This window comes from Mustela lutreola, chromosome 8 (genome assembly GCF_030435805.1).
Source record: "Mustela lutreola isolate mMusLut2 chromosome 8, mMusLut2.pri, whole genome shotgun sequence".
NCBI lineage: Eukaryota > Metazoa > Chordata > Mammalia > Carnivora > Mustelidae > Mustela > Mustela lutreola.
This window is the reverse complement of record NC_081297.1, coordinates 74,267,513-74,287,966: the sequence shown is the minus strand read 5'-3', so window position 1 is coordinate 74,287,966 and position 20,454 is coordinate 74,267,513. Positions and strand designations below refer to the sequence as shown.

General features: G+C 38.1%; 1 protein-coding gene across 1 annotated transcript in view; it reads right to left on the bottom strand.

The window, feature by feature from the left end:
- The window catches only part of SLC2A13 (solute carrier family 2 member 13), a 374,984-nt gene that overhangs the window by 71,304 nt on the left and 283,226 nt on the right, over positions 1 to 20,454 (bottom strand). Inside the window, exon 7 of the mRNA XM_059185645.1 lies at positions 6,000 to 6,125. Coding sequence (XP_059041628.1) covers positions 6,000 to 6,125 — 126 coding nt within the window. The remainder of the gene's footprint in view (positions 1 to 5,999; positions 6,126 to 20,454) is intronic.

Sequence of the window (20,454 nt, the reverse complement as noted above, 5' to 3'; positions counted from 1 at the left end):
TCCCTTGGCTCACTGTTCATGCTCTCATTTGTGGCATCTGGGAATTCTCCTCAAACTTAGCTGTGCATTAAACTTGTATTTGCATGTGTAGAGCATGCGTATGGAATGTATAAGGGCTGACAGGCAGGGGAGCAGGTTTTCCATCAACACAGTGTAGTACATTTTCTAAAAGTATGCTAAATGATTTTTTTTAAGATTTTGTTTATTTGACAGAGATCACAAGTAGGCAGAGAGGCAGGCAGAGAGAGAGGGAAGCAGGTTTCCTGCTGAGCAGAGAGCCCGATGCAGGGCTCAAGCCCAGGACCCTGGGATCATGACCAGAGCTGAAGGCAGAGGCTTTAACCCATTGAGCCACCCAGGTGCCCCCTAAATAATGTTTTAATGGGGTTCCTTTTTTATATTTAAATTTGGTAAGGTACATATAACATAAAATTTAGCATCTTAATTCACCATTTTAAATTGGAAAGTTTAGTGGTGTTACGTATATTCACAATGATATAAGATGCCATCTCCAAAACCCCTTTCATTTTGCAGCTGAAACTCCATACCCATTAAACAACTCTCTATTCCCCACTTCTCCCAACCTGTGCCAGTGATCACTCTTCTGTCTTTATAAATTTGACTATTCTACGTACCTCATGTTAGTGGAGGCATGTGTTATTTGTTTTTTTGTGACTGGCTCATTTCACTTATCATCATGTCTTCAAACAAGATTCATCTATGATGTAATATGTCCAGCATTTCCTTAAGTCTGAATAACATATCTATATCTATATATAGATCTATCTATCTATATATCTATAGATATCTTTATCTATATCTATATATCTATATGTCTATACCACACTTTCTTTATCCTCACTTCTGTCAATTCACACTTGGGTTGCTTCCACCTTTTGGGTATTAGGAATAATGCTGCTATGACCATAGGCATTCAAATACTTCTTCAGGACCTAGACATCAAGTCTTTAGGATATATACTCAGAAATGAAATTGTTTGATGATATGTAATTCTGTTGTAAAATTCTGTGAAATCACCACACTCTCTCCCATAGTGGCTGCACCACCTTACATTTCCATCAACAGTGCACACAGTATCCAATTTCTCCACAATAACTGTTATAAATATATTGATAACAGTGACCACCTTAATGGGTATGAGATGGTGTCTCATTCTAATTTTGATTTGCATTTCCCTAATGATTACTGAAATGCAGTTTTTCACATGCTTGTATGCTTGTTGGCCAACTGTGCATCTTCTTTAGAGAACTAATTTTTAGAAAAAAACTTTCCACTGAAATTAAAAAAAATAGATACTAGAATAGCATGCCAATTGACTTAATGTTTTGTTTTTTTTTTTTTCCAATTTATTACAGTTGTTTATGTAAGCGAATAGTTTCCATTACGTTGAGACAAAGTCAACATTTGGTCTCCATCATGACTGGTATTACCATTCCACCTGGTGTCTTTTCAGGAAACAGCTATAGTGAGAAATCAGGATATATGGCTCTGAATTTCCCCAAAACTTGACCCCGAAATATCTATTAACAGTATATCTCATATGTGAGTCCAAAATAATGGTAGATTTTGCCCTGAGAATTCTACTCCAAGTAACTGTATAAAACCTATCAACCAACAAAAATACAGTGAATGCTAGTTTACCTATAAATGGAAAATCTGTTGTAGGGCATTTTTCATGGCAAACACATTCTGCCCTTTTTTTTTTTTTTCCACTTCTTTCTAACACAGATTGAAGCTCTCAACCACAGTGGCTAAGCTGGAGGAGGCCCGTTACTCAGCACAGAGAAGAGTGAGAAAAATTGTCTTTTTTTGAAGGGGAATGGTAAAGAGTTTGAAATTATCCTAAGAATATTCTACAAACATAAAAGTTCTCTGTGTATTTTGTTTAGTTCTTTGTACTTTTCCCTAAGTAGGCCTCACTTTTCTCTAGCAGTGACTACACACTCAAGGAAAATGGTCTAAACATATTAATAAAATGTAAGAATAAGCTAACATGAAAAGTAACAGACATTTCTATTAAAAGGTTGTACTATCTGTTATTTAGAAACAGTAAGAACAAAATGTCTAATTTTACTGTCCCCTTATCATTAGTATACCTTTCTTTCTTTTTCTTTCTTTCTTTCTTTCTTTCTTTTTTTTTTTTTTTAAATTTGACAGAGAGAGAGATCATAAGTAGACAGAGAAGCAGGCAGAGAGAGCAAAGCAGGCTCCCTGCTGAGCAGAAGCCCTATGCGGGGCTCGATCCCAGGACCCTGAGATCACAACCTGAGCTGAAGGCAGATACTTAACCCACTGAGCCACCCAAGCGCCCCCTCTAGTATACATTTCTAATAAGTTTTTAAGTTAATTGAAGTACATAAAACTACATGTACAGACTCCATGACATATTCATAATTCTAGACAAGTAAACTTTCAGTTTTTATCTACTGAAAAAAAGAACCATAAGCATTAAAACTGTAAAGCATTACATTCAGAAATATTTAATCAATTAACTCATTAATGAAGCTTTGCTGATGAAAATTATACACTGGTTGTTTTTAAAAGAAGCTCTTTCAAATTTTCATTTTAAGTAGTAACTGCGCTTTTTATGTATTTCTTTGAAATTGTATATTTATTTATTTATTTTAAGATTTTATTTACTTATTTGACAGAGATCACAAGTAGGCAGAGAGGCAGGCAGAGAGAGAGGAGGAAGCAGACTCCCTGCCGAGCAGAGAGCCTGGTGAGGGGCTTGATCCCAGGACTAGGATCATGACCTGAGCCAAAGGCACTGAGCTACCCAGGTGCCCCTGTAATTGTATATTTAAAATGTTGTTTGGATTTTCGGTCAAAGACCCCATAATTTATTTCTAGTTCTTTGCAATAATTCCCTAATAAAATGGTTAGTGACAATAGCATAATGATTAATAATGTTACATTATACTTTACAGTTTCTAGGAGATACAAGTAATTAACAGATTTCATTGCCTTCTCAGTTCTATGAGGCAGACAGAATGAGAGAATATTATTCCTTTCATGGGAATTTAGAATACATAAGAGTTTAAGGGCATATCAAATAATATTTACATATTTCCTGTGTCCATGGATATGAGTAGGAGTTCATAAATGTGGGGAATATTTATTCAATACAGTATTTCATTTATGTGCCTACTAACAAACCAATGTAATCTGTCAGAAAGATAAAAGTTTATTGCTTCCTAGACTGGTTACATCTCAATGATCACCAAATTTAATCATTACTTTGCTTAATTATACTAAACTCCCGGAATGTACTCAAAGAAAACAATAGTTGCATGAAAGAATTTAAAGTGGTATTAATTTATTTTGACTTGAAAATTTCCTTTTACTTAAGTTTCTGAGTTTGAAAATTATAGTTAATAGGCAATGGGAGAACTGCTTTGGAAATATGTAGGAACCTCTTTCTCAAGAGCTAACCTTCTATACTCTAGGACAGGATTGGGTCTGGATCTGAATTTCCTAAAGACTAGGCTTGAAAGCTTTCTTCCTTAAGTTTGTGAAACATACAATGTTTTGCAATGTTTTGTGCTGCCTTTATCAGGTCATGCTGCAAAGTAATATAGCTGTGAAAAGCAGTTTAAAAGAATTGCAGCCATTGATTATAAATGCACTCACTCTGTAAGTTTAAAAATAAAACTTATTCTTTGGCTTTGCAAAAGCTTATTATTTTGGTGTAGGTCCCAATAGTTTATTTTTGCTTTTGTTCCCCTTGCTTGAGGAGACATACCCATAAATATTGCTAAGGCTGATGTCAGGTTATGGTCTATGGTTTCTTCTAGTTATTTTATGGCTTCAGGTCTCATATTTAGGTCTTTAATCCATTTGGAGTTTATTTTTTGTGTGTGGCGTATGAAAGTGGTCCAGTTACATTCTTTTCCATGTAGCTGTCCAGTTTTCCCAACACCACTCATTGAAGAGACTCCTTTCCCCACAGTACATTCTTGCCTCCGTTGTCATACATTAATCAACCATAAAAACATGGGGCTATTTCTGGACTCTATTATGTTCCATTGATCTATGTGTCTATTTTTGTGCCACACTGTTTTGATTACTACAGCTTTGTAATTATACCTTCCAACCTGGGATTGTGATAACTCCAGCTATGCTCATTTTTCTCAAGATTGCTTTGACTCTTAGAAGTCTTTTGTGATTCCACATAAATTTTAGGATTATTTGTCTAGTTCTGTGAAAAATGCAACTGGTATTTTAAAGAGATTGCATTGAATCTGTAGATTGCTTTGGATAGTATGGACTGTTTAAAGACATTAATTCTTTCGATCTGTAAGCGTAACAACTTCCTTTTTGTCTATATCATCTTTTCTCAGTTTTCAGAGTACAGGTCTTTCATCTCCTTGTTTAAAATTTATTTTAAGGTTTTTAATTTTTTTGAGGCAACTGTAAATAGAACTGTTTTCCTTTCTTTCTGCTACTTTGTTATTAGTGTATAAAAAAGCAATAGATTTCAGTATATTAATTTTGTATGATGCAACTTCACTGAATTCATTCATCAGTTTGAGTAGTTTTTTTTGGTGGAGAGTTTAGGGTTTCTATATAGTAACATGACACCTACAAATGATGGCAGTTTCTTCCTCACGAATTTGGATGTCTTTTATTTCTTTTTCTTGTCTGACTGCTGCAATTAGGATTTCTAGTTCGGTGTTGAATAAAAGTAGTGAGAGTGAACATCCTTGTCTTGCTCCTGATCTTAGAGGAAAAGCTTTCAGTTTTCAACACTGAGTATGATGTTATCTCTGGGTTTTTCATATGTAGACTTTATTTAGTTTGAGGTATGTTCCCTTTAAACCCACTTTGTCTAAAGTTTTTATCATGAACAAATGCACTTTGTCAATTTTTTTCCTGCATATATTGAAATAATCATATGGTTTCTATCCTTCCTCTAGTTAATGTGATGTATCACAATGAATGGTTTAGAGCACTGAACTATGCTTGCGTCCTTGGGATAAAAGCTTTTCCATAGCAAAGGAAACCATCCACGAAGCAAAAAGGCAATCTAGTGAAAGGGGGCAGACATCTGCAAATGATACACCTGATAAAGGGTTAACATCCATGACACATAAAGAACTTACACAACTCAACACCAAAAACCAATCTGAAGTTAAAAACAAAAATGGGACAAGCACCTACACAGACATTTTTTCCAAGAAGACATCCAGATGGCCGACAGACATGAAAAGATGCTCAATATCAATAATCTTTAGGGAAATCAAACCCACAATGAGATAGTATCTCACACCTGTGAGATGGCTAGTATGAAAAAAACAAGATATAGCAAGTACTGATGAATACGTGGAGAAAAAGGAACCATCGTGCCCTGTTTGCAGGAACGGAAATTGGTGCAGCCCACTATGAAAAACATGGAGTTTCCTCAAAAAACTAAAATAGTTGATCCAGTTATTCCTCTACAAGATAAGCACCCAAAGAAAACAAAAACACTAATTTGAAAAGATAGATATATGCACCCATATGTTTATAGCAGCATTATTTACAATAGTCAAGATATGGAAGCAGCCTCAGTGTCCAAAATAGTTGATTGGATGAAGACAGGGCATACACGCGACAATGATATACTCCTCAGACATAAAAAAATGAGATCTTGCCATTTGTGACAACATGGATGGACCACATCGGTATTACACTAAGTGATCTCAGTCAGAGAAAGACAAATACCATATGATTTCACAAATGCAGAATCTAAAAACCAACAAATGAACAAACTAACAAAAAACCGATTCTTAAATACAGAGAACAAACTGGTGGTTGCCTGAGGGGAGGTTGGCCGATGGCTGAAGGAAATATGTGAATAGGATTAAAAGGTATAAACTCCAGTTATAAAATCACACAGATGAAAGGTATAGCATAGGGAATATAATCAATAATAAAACAAGATCTCGTTCTGAAATTCTATTTTGTGTTCTTATGGTGTATAAGAGGTGACATACCTGCCCCAGGCTGCCTCATTTGTAGATGCCTTATTAACTGGAACACAGGAGGAGTCAATGACAGTTGATTTGTTCATCTTGTAGCAGAAACCACAATCTGGATCCAACATACATTCGTTACAGTAACTGTAAAATAAGAAGAGTTACATCATGTTAGAGACAACTGGTATTCCACATTTTCCACAGTGCTTTGCAGGGAGCTTGGGGTCATGGCACTCATATTAGCCATAGCAAAGGCTATGCTGAGCCTGCTGGGAGCTGGCAAGTCTCCCCTACCCGTCCCTCCCCTGGCTACAGCAACAGCAGAAACTGCTCTGAGATGGAGGGAGGCTTGGATCTAAGACACTGGGTGTAAAAGACCCCAAGCCGCCCCTCAGCAAATCAACATTTGCTTTTCTAAGCCACTGAGCTTTGTTATCAAAGCATGGACTGGCCTACTGTGACCCAGCAGAGTGGTTCCAAACTGTATCATAGCATTTATTTTTCTTAACTGTCTTCATCATGCACCGTAGCTTTTAAAACTGGAAAATATACAATACATATTCTGAAATAGAAAATTTCAAAGAAAAATATTACACCTGAATAAAAAAGTTAAAAACAAAAATACCACCACTCCAATAATGGTCACTATTAACATCTTGGTAGGACATCTGTATTATTAAATCTACACTGAGTATCAACTATATGCTATGTTTAGTTTAAATAAGTTGGCATAGGAAAAAAGGCTAACTTTTCTCTAAGTTAATTATATCTACTGGCTGGATCATAGAGTCATAATCAATTAATCGTTGCTCAGATAACAGCAGTGTTCTAACTGCTGAAAACGCTAAAGAGGCGAAATCCTTTAGAGGGCAGGGTTTTCCAACTAAAGTCTACAAAGTACTTGTAAATGTGTTTTCTTGCTGTCAAACTCATTTGCCAGACAATTCTGGAGTACCTCAAACACGGCAGGGACACACACAGGGCACTGCAGACACTAAGATGAACAGAAAAATTCCCTGCTCTTGGGTAGATAAAAGGCAAGGACAGAAACAGATATACAAATAAATAATGGCAATGTAATAGAAATTAGTGTGAACCACTCTAAGGACAGAGGCCTGTTCATTTGCCTATAAGAGCTGGGGATGGTTTGGGAGGAGATATTTGACACAAATCATAAAAGAAATTTACCAGGCAAAGAGGTAGAGGGCAGGGCACTTCAGAGGACTGTGTATTCAAAAAGTAAGGATCAGTCAGCACTGACCTATTATTGACTGTGTACAAGTAATTACACAACGGGGCGTGGGCGAGAAACAGGGTAAGTACTACGGCCAGGCATCCAAAAAAGAGGTGAATCCTCAAAAGCAGAATACATCTTTGATTAATTTAGCTAAATGGGAAAACACTGGCATTGTTCAAACACAAGACGATCATTTCAGCCTCCTTCTGTAAACTTTCTCTCTGCAAACAGCCATCCTTAATTTTAAATGAGACTTCAGACCCCTTGAGGCATAGCTTGGAGATACTGCGTATTCAGTTCCAGACCGCTGCAATGAAGCAAGTATCACAATAAATGACTTTTTTGGTTTCCTGATGCATATAAAAGTCATGTTTACACTATATTGTAGTCTACTGCGGGTGCAACAGCATTATATTAAAAAAAAAAAAAAACCAATGTACATATCTTAATTTAAAAATACTTGATTGCTAAAAAATGCTACCATCACCTGGACGCTCACCAAGTCATAATCACTGATCACAGATCACCCTAACAAACAGTAATGAAAAGTTTGAAATCTTGTGAGATTTACTAAAACATGAAAGATACAAAGTGAGCAAATGCTACTGGAAAAATAGTGCTGACAGCCTTGCTTGATGTGCCGCTGCTGCAAAACTCCAATTCGTAAAAAAACACAATATTCTGTGAAATGCAGTAAAGCGAATCACAGCGAAATGAGGTATGCCTATACTGAAGGCAAAAGAGAGGCCTTCGACCTCCTACTGAAAGGTCCACATACTTCAGAGAGGTGATACAGCATTGTAAACATAAAAAGGTCCACACCCTTGATAAGCAAAATAACAGGACAGGAAGCGTTGGAAGTACTGAGGGCTTCTGGCTTTCACAACTAGACAGGGCTAACTTGGAAGGGAAGGGAATTCCTACAAGTACTCTGTTGGTTTCTTCCACCCACGTGAGACAGAATCTAACAGTCCTGATGTTTCCGGTGGCTTTAAAAGATACTTATTTGGAAAAGGTCAACTCATCCAACTGTAGAGAAATGACTCTATTTCTTTAAAAATAAGTAATTCCTATAACAGGCCAAGAAAAGGCAATGATGAAGGCCAACAGTTACCAAGAACCTACCACATGTGCACATCAAACATCATGAGGTGTCTTTGATAATGGTGATAATGGTTCCCTCCTCCATCACTCATTCATTCATTTCACTCTGACCACATCCTTCCGTGTTCTTCGGCTTGATTATAAATGATCCCACCTCTAGATCGTTCCTGGTGATTCATTCAGTTCAAGTATTTTCCACTTACTGTGTGCTAGGCACTATTCTGGGGTTGGGCCACTTCAGTCAACAGGACAAACTCCCCGCCCTCATGGAGCTATCTGTTAGATCTCCTGGTGACTCTGGTTCCTTGACTCCTCTACTTGCTCCCTATTCATTAGCTTTTTACTTTGTTTAGTTCCATCCTTATCTAGTTTATGGACCACGGACTAGCATTTCAACAACCTAAATTTCCTTGCCCATTTATCTTTCATCTCACCCGATTTGCAAAAATCCTAGCCATATGTGAGTGTAAACACTTGCCTTTTCTATGCCTCCCCCACAGACCCAAATGCAGCTGAGGGAATCACACAACAGGGCAGATCAGTAGTTCTCTCTAATACCCTCCTACCAGCCTCCAAAGGATTCTCAATGGGCTGACATTACTAATAATTTTCTCTAGTCAACTCCATACATGGACTTTTCCAACCACATTATACAGGGACTGTTCTTCAAATCTCCAATGCCTTGTCCTTTTAGTCACTTCATATCCAGCTTCACCTCAAGTCCACCTTCACATAGAAAACAGACGGAAGTGGTATATATACTCTTCTTATACTCTTATTGCAAACACAGAAACAATCACACTTTCCTCTGCGCCAGTTACGAGAAATTGTTGTTGTTCTCTATCTGGGCTTTCATCCCATTCCATCTCCTTAGCCCATTTCAGACCCTTTTGATTACTGCTCCTTCTTTCTCTTACATGTCTACTGTGTTAAGGTGGAAGATTAGCTTTTTGATTTGATATCTTTCTGCCTTTTTGCTGTAGGAAGTTATAGCTATGAATTTCCCTCTGAACACTGCTATACTTCCATACCATATTTGGAAGGTTTGGACTTCATTTTCATTCATCTCAAAGGATTTTCTAATTTTCCTTGTGACTCCTTTGACCCCCCTGGATTGAGAAGTGTTATTTAATTTTCATATATTCATGAGTTTCTCAAAATTTTTTCTGTTAGCGATTTCCTATTTCACTCCATTGTTAGTGGAAAACACATTCTTAGTATAATTTCAGACCATTTAAAATTTATTGAGGCTTTTCCTGTGACCTGGCATATTATCTATCCTGGAGGATGCTCCTTGCACACTGAAGGAGTGTATATTCTATTGGTAGTGGAGTATTCTTGAAATGTCTGTTAGATCTGGATGGTTTGTAGTCACTACACTAATTTGGGGGGGTGTTTTAGATTCTCTTTCTTCTTTTTTTTAAATTTAAATTTTAGTTTACATACTATGCAATATTGTTTTCAGGAGTAGAATTCAGTAATTCATCTCTACGTACAACACCGAATGCTTATCACAAGTGCCTCCTTAATACCCATCACTCACCTAGCCTATATACTTCACCCACCTCCCTCCATCAACCCTTAGTTTGTTCCCTATTTGTAATAGTCTCTCATGGTTTGTTTCCCTCCTCCCCCCCGATATGTTCATCAATTTTATTTCTTTCTTTAAAAATATAATTTATTTACTTACTTACTTAGCACAAACAGGAAGGGCAGAGGGAGAAAGAGAATCTCAAGAAGACATCGCACTGATCATGGAGCAAGGCTCGATCCCAGGACCCATGAGATCATGACCTGAGCCGAAACCAAGAATTGGATGCTTAACATACTGCACCCCCTCTATTTTATTTCTTAAGTTCCACATGAGTGAGATCATATGGTTATTTGTCTTTCTCTGATTTATTTCACTTAGCATAATACATTCTAGTTCCATCCACATCATTGTGAATGGTAAGATTTCATTCTTCCTGATGGCTGAGTAATATTCCATTAATATATATGTACGTATGTGTATGTATGTATATGTATATACATATATGTATATATCTGTGTATATATACATATATGTATGTGTGTGTGTGTGTGTATATTTACAAATACACACACACACAAACACAACATCTCCACATGTTTATCCATTCATCAGTAGATGCACATTAGGGCTCCTTCCACAGTTTGGCTATTGTTGATAATGAAACATTGTGGTGCATGTACTCCTTTGAATCCATATTTTTGTATTCTTTTGGTAAATTCCTAGTAGTGAAATTACTGGATCAAAAGGTAGTCCTATTTTTAACTTTTTTTTTTTTTTTTTTAATTTATCAGAGAGAGAGAGGGGGAGAGAGTGAGCACAGGCAGACAGAATGGCAGGCAGAGGCAGAGGGAGAAGCAGGCTCCCTGCTGAGCAAGGAGCCCGATGTGGGACTCGATCCCAGGACGCTGGGATCATGACCTGAGCCGAAGGCAGCCGCTTAACCAACTGAGCCACCCAGGCGTCCCTATTTTTAACTTTTTGGGGAACCTCCATACTGTTTTCCACAGTGGCTATACAAATCTGCATTCTTACCAACAGTGTAAGAGGGTTCCCCTTTCTCCTAATCCTCACCAATATCTGTTTCCTGTATTGTTAATTTTAGCCATTCTGACAGGTGGAAGCTGGTCCCTCATCATGGTTTTGATTTATATTTCCCTGATGATGAGTGATGTTGAGCATCATTTCACGTGTCTGTTAGCCATCTGGATGTCTTCTTTGGAAAAGTGTCTATTCATGTGTTTTGCCCATTTCTTAATTGATTTATTTGTTTTTTGGGCTTGAGTTTGATAAGTTCTTTATAGATTTTGGAAACTAATCCTTTATCTGATATGTTGTTTGCAAATATGTTCTTCCATTCCATAGGCTGCCTTTTAGTTTTATTTGATTGTTTTCTTCTTTGAGCAGAAGCTTTTTATCTTGATTTAGTCCCAAGAGCTCAGTTTTGCTTTTGTTTCGCTTGCCTGTGGTAATGTGTCTAGTAAGAAGATGCTATGGCTGAGGTTAAAGAAGTTATTGCCTCTGTTTTCCTCTAGGATTCTGATGGCTTCACTGTCTCACATTTAGGACTTTCATCCATTTTGAATTTATTTTTGTGTGTGGTGTAAGAAAGTGGTTCAGTTTCATTCTTCTGCATGCTGCTGTCCAGTTTTCCCAACACCATTTGTTGAAGAGACTTATCTTTTTTCCATTGGATATTCTTTCCCCCTTTGTCAAAGATTAGTTGACCTTATAGTTACACTAATACACTAGCTAAGCACCCTAGCCCCCTGTTTTCTAATAATCTGTGCAGTTCCACTTAACTTTGTCACATCCTGGAAATTGTCATAATCTAGGACAGGGGTCAGCAAACTATAGCCCTTGAGACAAATCCAACCACCATCTGCTTTTGCAAATAAAGTTTTACTGGAACACAGCCATGCCCATTTGTTTACTTACCAAGATGGCTCTCAAGCTTCAACAACAGAGCCAAGAAGTTTTAACAGGATCCATATGTCCTGCAAAGCCACAAATACTTACTATCTAATTCTTTACAGGAGGTTTGTTGATCCCTGATCTAGAACACATACTCTGATCCCATATGCAAATTTCTCATTCCTTCCCTTCCAGCTCAGTTCCTTACTCACTAGGACAACTGCTTTTCTACCTCAGAGATCTTTCACATCCTTTCTTCTTGATCTTTCAGGCACTCCATGGTGTTTCATCCTTCTCTGTCAAATTTTCATGGGGAAATCTCCTTAACAACTCTCATAAGACCCTCCAAATCTTTGTATTTTGGTACTTCTATAGGTCACCTACAAACTTTTATTTTCAACACTTTCCAACCATCTTTCTTCTTTTCTTTCTGTATCTAGGTTGCTCTGTACTGGTGGAGAATTAACACAACCAGGCATACTGATAAAAGTACACATTCACAGTATTCAACCGCAGCTGGATTCTCACTGCTAATCAGGGCACGTTTACCTGTCCCTGGTCAGTGCCTTTACCCAACCCACACCTGATATCCCAAACACCCACAACTTTTCTCTAACCCAATCCTATCTCCCCCACCTGCACATGGAAGATGGCATTGCCTTGCTTGTGGTGAAAACTAAAGGGACTGGGTAGGAACATTCTCAGCTTTAAACTCAGACACGAACAAAGATCTCAGTAGCCAGGTCTATCATCAGCTCTTTTCTTCCAAGCTTTGCAAAAGGTCTTCCCTCTACCAGGGCTTTTAATCTCAACCCCTCTGGTCTTTACCTGCACCAACACCTTGTCCCATTGATTATTTCTTCTACACTTTCCAACCTCTCCTAGAATATACCATAGAAAATGTGTAGGCTCAAGCCTTTCCCTTATTGAAAAAACTTGATAAGCTGTCCTCCTGCTACTCCATACTTGTCCTCCATACTGGTTCATGTGGGTCACTCAGTAAAAAGAGGCCAAGTAGAAAACAGTATTCCATTTCTTTGCCACCACAGAGAGTCATTTGGACTAACAGTCACTCAGGCTTCCAGAAGCTAGATAAAATTTCCTACCACATTTTTAAAAAGATTTTTATTTATTTATTTGATAGACAGAGATTACAAGTAGGCAGAGAGGCAGGCAGAGAGAGAGAGGGAAGCAGGTGCTTCGCTGAGCAGAGAGCTCAATGCGGGTCTCAATCCCAGGACCCTGAGATCATGACCCAAGCTGAAGGCAGAGGCCTAACCTACACTGAGCCACCCAGGCACCCCCTCCTACCACATACTTGGACTGAAATTCTTTCCATCATATAGACTATCTTATGGCAAAATTCTCCCAAATGTAACAATATTTCTAACTTCAACTTGACATTTAGAAGGTAACACAAAACTTTAAATATCCTGGGGAATCTGCTAATTGACCTTTTACAGAGAGCATGTATCATAGCTGTGGCTCTAACAAATGGCATGAAAATGAGTAACATCTAGAAATGGCTATTCTTTATTCATGATTTACTGTTAAGACTTTCTTGAACATGACCTGATGAATTTATGTCACGTTTTATACATATAAAGGTTGAGAACTTAAATATAGTGGCACTAGATCAATGCTCATAAGGATATTCTAAGCACAGATGAAAACATTTTTGTGTGAAAGCAAATTGCCAAATTAGGCCCCATTTATCTTCTCTCACACTGTGACCTGGGGTGAGTTCTAAATTCTGGACCTTCAAGTTTTCTATTTCAAGAGCACATGATCTCTAAGCAACTACCCAGGTGCAAGGTTCTACATGAAGGGGGGAAAAAAAAGGAAGAAAGAAAAAGAAATACATATATGCTAACTCTTAATTCTCACAAGCTTCAACAGTTTAAAACATATTACAATGCTGTGACATCTCACAAATATTTACTCTTGCATGCTGATTTCAAGGGCAGAAATTATAAGTGTGTTCTACTTTAAGAAACTAAATTTATAAAAGAAATGGATTAAAACGGTCTTTACAAAAGGATTGCTGAATGAAACAAAATGAGGATACCTCCCTATTGATAAAAAATATTTTAAATTTCAGACAAATCAGTATGTAGTACAGTTGATGGAGATAGCCCTCCTCCTGTGTGTGTACGTAACTCTAGTGTTCTTTATTGACTGGTTTGCAAAACTGCCTGGGAGGCCTATCCCAAGGAAGAAGACCATGTTTATTAACTGTTATCTGTGGCACCCCATTACAGGCTGGTTCCTTAAAATATGTTTATGGAATGAATCAAAGCATGGCAGCTCCATAAACCAAGGTATTACTGTAGGTTCATTAGCCTGTTCTGCCCATTTACAGAAAGTAATTTTGGTGGGTATGTGGGTTGAAGTGAATATCTGAGTCATTTTTTGAATGCAACAGAAAGGTCAATCTGATTGCCAGAGGGTTCCTTAATCTGAGCTCAGTTTTTAAATTGTGAGAGGCTACCATGGACAATTTGCACACACTCAGTCTACAACCCAAATGAAACTGGTTAATAATTTTGATAGCTCACTTTCAGAAACACCAGCTAGAAGGGCTACGTTCCTTGAAGCCTGAAGAAAAGAAAGCCACAGTAAGAGAGGGCCCTCTTTTAAATCTCATCCTGTGAAATCTCTTAGCAACAGGACATTATGATATTTAGAGAGAATTTGTGGTAAATATGTGTACCTAGAATTCATGCTATTGTTTATGACTGTGGATATTTTCACTTGGGGATGATGTTGCTCTTCTAGAAATTGCTAGGGAAAGTGAATGCAGAGCATACTAGACACTAACAGAGGGGAAAATATAAAGCCTAAGTAATCATTACAATTAGAACCAAACGGTTCATTTCTTGCTAGTTGAAGGGAAGGAAGATTTAAGTTTCCAATCTCTGACCTTTCTAGAAAGGGAGAAAAAGAGTGTTCACGTACTTAGAAAACTGGTCCTGAAACTTGAAAATGTTTCCAATTAAAGTAAAAAAGAGCAGAATAAGAGGCAGCTTTGTGTCTAAGGGGGAGAAGGGACAGTCTATTTTCATTTAATCAATTGTTTACATGTTTCACATGGTGCCAGAGACTTAACCGAAGGTGCCCTCTTCTCTCTCCTCAGCAAATCTTTAAAAAATTGATTTGGGTTAATTTAGAACATTTTTAGTTTCTGTTCTGTGAAGTGGAGTGTAAACTCAGCCCTCTAGAAAATGGTCCATTTGTTTTTAAGTATGTGTCATTAAACCCAATGAGATGGAGCATTAGGAACAGTGTCTGGTCTGAAAATGCCTCTCTCTGGCAGGCAGCTGGCAGACAATCCGCGGTGGCAAAGGCGGCCGGGAGGGTGAGCTGCCGGCTCAGGCCCACTTCCATCCTCTGCGAGGAACCGTGTTCACACGCTCGTTCCTCACGCATGAATTTCGCACCCCACTTTGTGCAATAATGTCACTCCATGTCCTGTGATAGCTACTCTAAACTTCCCCCCCCACCCCCTCCTCACTAACTGTCCTGCTGCTTTCAGCAGGTGACTTGGAACCAAATCAGCCAGAGCCCATCCCTCGGGGGCTGGGAGTGGGTGGTTTGTGAGGACAACAGCCGGCCTTGTGTAGCCCTCTGCAGGACTGGGTCTCTCAGTGAGTACTACAAACAGAACTCAGGGACACCTGCCTTCTTTCTTGGCCAGCGTGTAGATGTCAGGTAACCCCTCTCCCTTATCTGGACTGTGTAAGTAGGGAACTTGCGAGAATTTTTTAAAAAAAGATTTTACTTATTTATTTGACACAGAAAGCCACAGCGAGAATGGGAACACAAGCAGGGGGAGTGGGAGAGGCAGAAACAGTCTTCCTGAGGAGCAGGGAGCCCAATGTGGGGCTCTATCCCAGGGGCTCTATCCCAGGACCCCAGGATCATGACCTGAGCCCATGGCAAACGCTTAATGACTGAGCCACCCAGGTGCCTGGAACTTGTGAGAATTTAAAAAAACAAAATTCTGGGACAGTTTAAGTAATTGCTTGGAAATTATTTTAAAAATCTGGAGAGCTACTGGCACTGACTTCATGAAGTGAGTCGTGCCTCACCACTCCAGGGAAGCTGCTCTGCAGTTGCCAGGGGTGGTCTCATTGTTAACTCTGGGCACTTTTCTAATCTCAATGTATTGTCTGTCATACACTTTCCTACAATGTTTCCCTTGTTCCTGGCACTTCCCTACCCCTTAACACTACTCCCTTTAGGTTTCTTCCTTTCCTCAGACTGCTGCTTCCTAGTCTTCTCCTTCTCCTCTTGAGCATTTCTGCTTTGCTTCTGTTCTTGGCAGTGCTCCTTCACTCTGTATATTTTGCTGGCAAGCATCACCCTTATGTGACCTTTACTATCACCAACATGCCATGACCTGTTTCTCCAGTTTGCTTCCCTTCCCTAAGTGCCAGGCCTGTACTTCCAACTGCCCAATTTTCTGGATGTTTCATAAGTACCTCAAACTCAACACCCATAGACCTCAGTCATTGGGTTTCCTGTCAAACCTACTTTTCTTTTGTGTTTCACAACTTAAAACCCCAAGTGTGATCCAGAACGCCCACACTTAAATAGCCATAAGTCCCTCAAGTCTGTCCCCAAAGTGTGTGTAGTTCCTCTGTGCCCCTTCCTTACCACCTCTCATCCCCGTGCTTCCAACTGTCTTCTAACATGTCCTCCTGCCCCCAGACAAGGTCCCCTCCATCATCTCTACTGCCTTAAATCTCACCTGATCAGATCTCTCTCCTATTTACACCCTGCAGTAGTGTCCCGCTGTCTGTGTGATGAAGATCAAATTCCTTACTATGGCACAATCCACCCCTCTTATTGTGGCAATCTTTTCTTGCTCTTTCTCCCCAGGTGCTTTGGGCTCTAGCCCATCCGTATGAACTGCAGGAGTCGGGGGGAGGACATGTTCTTAGGCTTTTCCCTATTGTTTTCTCTGTCTGGACTATTACTTTCCACCTTTATTTTCCCACACTTTTCCTTCAAGACTCACATTTGGCATCACCTCCTCTGTAAAAATTCTGGACCCTAGCAAAATTAGGTATGTCACTATGCTGTCAGAGGCTCACAAAAGTCTATGATAAGTCTATGATATGTTCTCCCTCTCTTCCTGCACTGTGACCTTCTCAAGGGAGAGAAATTTGTCTTGCACATCTTTTATTCCTCGTGATTAACATTTTCCCTGACAGACAAGTATTCAAGAGATATCTGCTGAGTAAGTAAAGTGAAGAATGAATGTCACTTACACTGACAACAGATTTACTAGTTCTCTCTGCAGTTCTGTTACACAGGTTACAACTTGCTCCCTCTATGTTGGTCCATGAGATCACAGGATCAAGGTTTGAAACAAGCTGTGAACTTTTCCTTACAATTAATTCATGGCTCTTTGATCAAATCCATACACAAATGGATTATGGACCATAATTTTATCTCCAGATACCTGGAATGTAGTCCAATTTCTCATCTCTTCCCCTTAGAAAGTGAGGCTAAGAATACAATGGATTCCTGAATTGGATGCAAAAGATTCACAGCAGTAAGGCTGGCAGACTAAAACCAATCATGAGCTCTTGGTCTTTGGTATACTATTAAGGGGGGGTGAATTTAACCTATTTCTCAGAGCAGGTCTCTTTCCTTCCATTCCTTCTGTTGCTTTTTAACATTTACTGGCACTTTAGGTTCTAATTTCTTGTAACTGTCTAATTTGTTATGAATTCTTGGACTAGTTCTCCCATTCTATCTCAGAAAATTTCACAATAAACTCTCTAAAGGGGAGGTAAAGAGAGCTCTGTCAAGCCTGTCTCTTCCAACAGGGCTAAGTATTTCCTATTATACTACATGAACCTTTGGTTAATAGTTTCCTATTATAACTACATGAAGTTGAGAGACAAATCTCAACTTGAACTCTGCAAATACAAAATGGAACGTATGTGCATATGTTTGTATATGTTCATGTGTGTATTTAGGTAAATAAATGTGTATATTACATAAACAAACATATCCATTTATATGCAATTTTTTCAGGTAATAAATTGAGAGTAAGTACACAGTTTTATCTGTTACTTTAACATCTTTGCCATTTGAAAACACTTTTATATGAGCCTATTTTATGTCTTTGTGGCTGTATTTGTATAAATACTGATGTGTCCCTAAAAAGTTCTATAACATACACTCCTGTTATGCATTTCCCTAGGCACACCTAAGTGATAGGAGCTGCTGATTTCTGCATAGTGCTCCTAGCACTACCTCTTTTATTTATTGAGAACTTGCTGATATTTCAAGGCATAGCGTGGGTAGAGAGATCCTCATGAATGTCACAATTGGATCACAGTGACAACTATAAGAACATTACACTGAGGGATACTTTCTTTGATTAGCATTGTGCTATTTTTAAATATAATGGTAAATTCTTAATAGTGAGCACCTCATAAATATCTTTCCATTCACAGAAACCATAATCATAAATATTGCCTCTTCTGAAACTTTTTGAAATTAGAAAATAAAAGTTTAAAAGCAAGTCAGGTTATCCCTTTCAGAAGACATAACATTCTTTGATTTGTCTTTCTGCTGCTTCATTACAGGTGTATAGAAATGCAACAGATTTTTCTACACTGATTTGTATCCTGCTACTCAAAGCAATCTACATATTCAAAGAAAGCCCTATCAAAATACTACCAGCATTTTTCACATACCTAGAACAAAAAATCCTTAAATTTGTATGGAACCACAAAAGACCCCAAATAGCCAAAGCAATCTTAGAAAGGTAAAGGAAAGCTGGAAGCATCACTATTCCAGACGTCAAGCTCTATTACACAGCTGTCATCACCAAGACAGTATGGTACTGGCACAAAAACAGACACAGAGATCAATGGAATAGAATAAAAAACCCAGAAATGGACCCTCAAGTGTATGGTCAACTAATTTGTGATGATGTAGGAAAGAATATCCAGTGTAAAAAAGACAGTCTCTTCAATAATAGTGTTGGGAAAACTGGACAGCAACATGCAAAAGAACAAAACTGGACCACTTTCTTACACTGCATACAAAAATAAATTCCAAAATGGATGAGGTACCTAAATGTGAGACAGTAAACCATCAAAATCCTAGAAAAGAACACAGGTAGCAACCTCTCCAACACTGGCCTTACCAACTTCTTAACAGATAAGTCTCCAGAGGCAAGGGAAAAAAAGTAAAAATGAACTGCTGGGACTTTGTTAAGATAAAAATATTCTGCACAGCAAAGGAAGCAATCAACAAAACTAAAAGGCAACCACTGGAATGGGAGAAGCTATTTGCTAATAACATATCTGATAAAGGGTTAGTTTCTAAAATCTATAAAGACTTTATCAAACTCAACACCCAAAAAACTAATAATCCAATTAAGAAATGGGCAAAACACATGAACAGACACTTTTCTGAAGAATACATCCAGATAGCTAACAGACACATGAAATGATGCTCAACATCACTCATCATCAGAGAAATACAAATTAAAACCACCATAGATACCACCTCACACCTGTCAGAATGGCTAAAATTAACAACACAGGAAATGACAGATGTTGGTGAGGATGTGGAGAAAGGGGAATCCTCTTGAATTGTTGGTGAGAATGCAAACTTGTGCAGCCACAGTGGAACACAGTATGGAGGTTCCTCAGAAAGTTAAACATAGGACTATCCCACAATCCAGCAATTGCACTGGATACAAAAATACAGATTCTAAGGGGGACATGCACCGTGATGTTTATAGCAGCATTATCAACAATAGTTAAACTACGGAGACAAATGTCCACTGACAGAGGAATGCATAAAGAAGATGTGGTATATGTGTGTGACACACACAGTATATATAATGTAATATTACTCAGCTATCAAAAAGAACAAAATCTTGCCATTTGAAACAATGTGGATGGAGCCAGAGGGTATTATGCTATGTGAAATAAGTCACTCAGAGAAAGACAAATACCATATGATTTCCTCATATGTGGAATTTAAGAAACAAAGCAAACGAGCAGAAGAAAACAAGAGAGAGAAAGAGAAACCAAGAAACAAACTCTTAACTACAGAGAACTCATGGTTATCATAGGGGAGGCAGGGTGGGGGGATTGAAAAAGGTGATGGGGATTAAGAGTACATTTACTGTGATGAGCACTGAATAATGTATAGAATTGTTGTATCACTACACTGTACACTTGAAACTAATATAACACTGTATATTAACAATACTGGAATTAAAAAAAATAAAATTAATTTTAAAAAGAAAAGAGTGTATATTCTGTAGATTTTAGATGAAATGTTCTCTATCTATCTATTAAGTCAGTCTGGTATAACCTGTTGTTTAAAGTCAGTGTTTCCTTATTAATTTTCTGTCTGGATAATCTATCCATTGATGTAAGTGGGATATTAAAGCCCCCTAATATTAGTGTATTATTATCAATTTCTCCTTTTATATCTGCTAATTATTTATGTTATCTATTTAGGTGCTCCTATGTTAGGTGCATAATGACAAATATTGTATCTTCTTAGATTAATCCTTTTATTACTATGTACTGCCCTTCATTTTTCTTATAGTCCTTGTTTTAAAGTCTGTTTTGTTTAATACGAGTATTGATACTTCAGTTTCTTTCCATTTCCACATGCATGGGATATTCTTTTTTCAG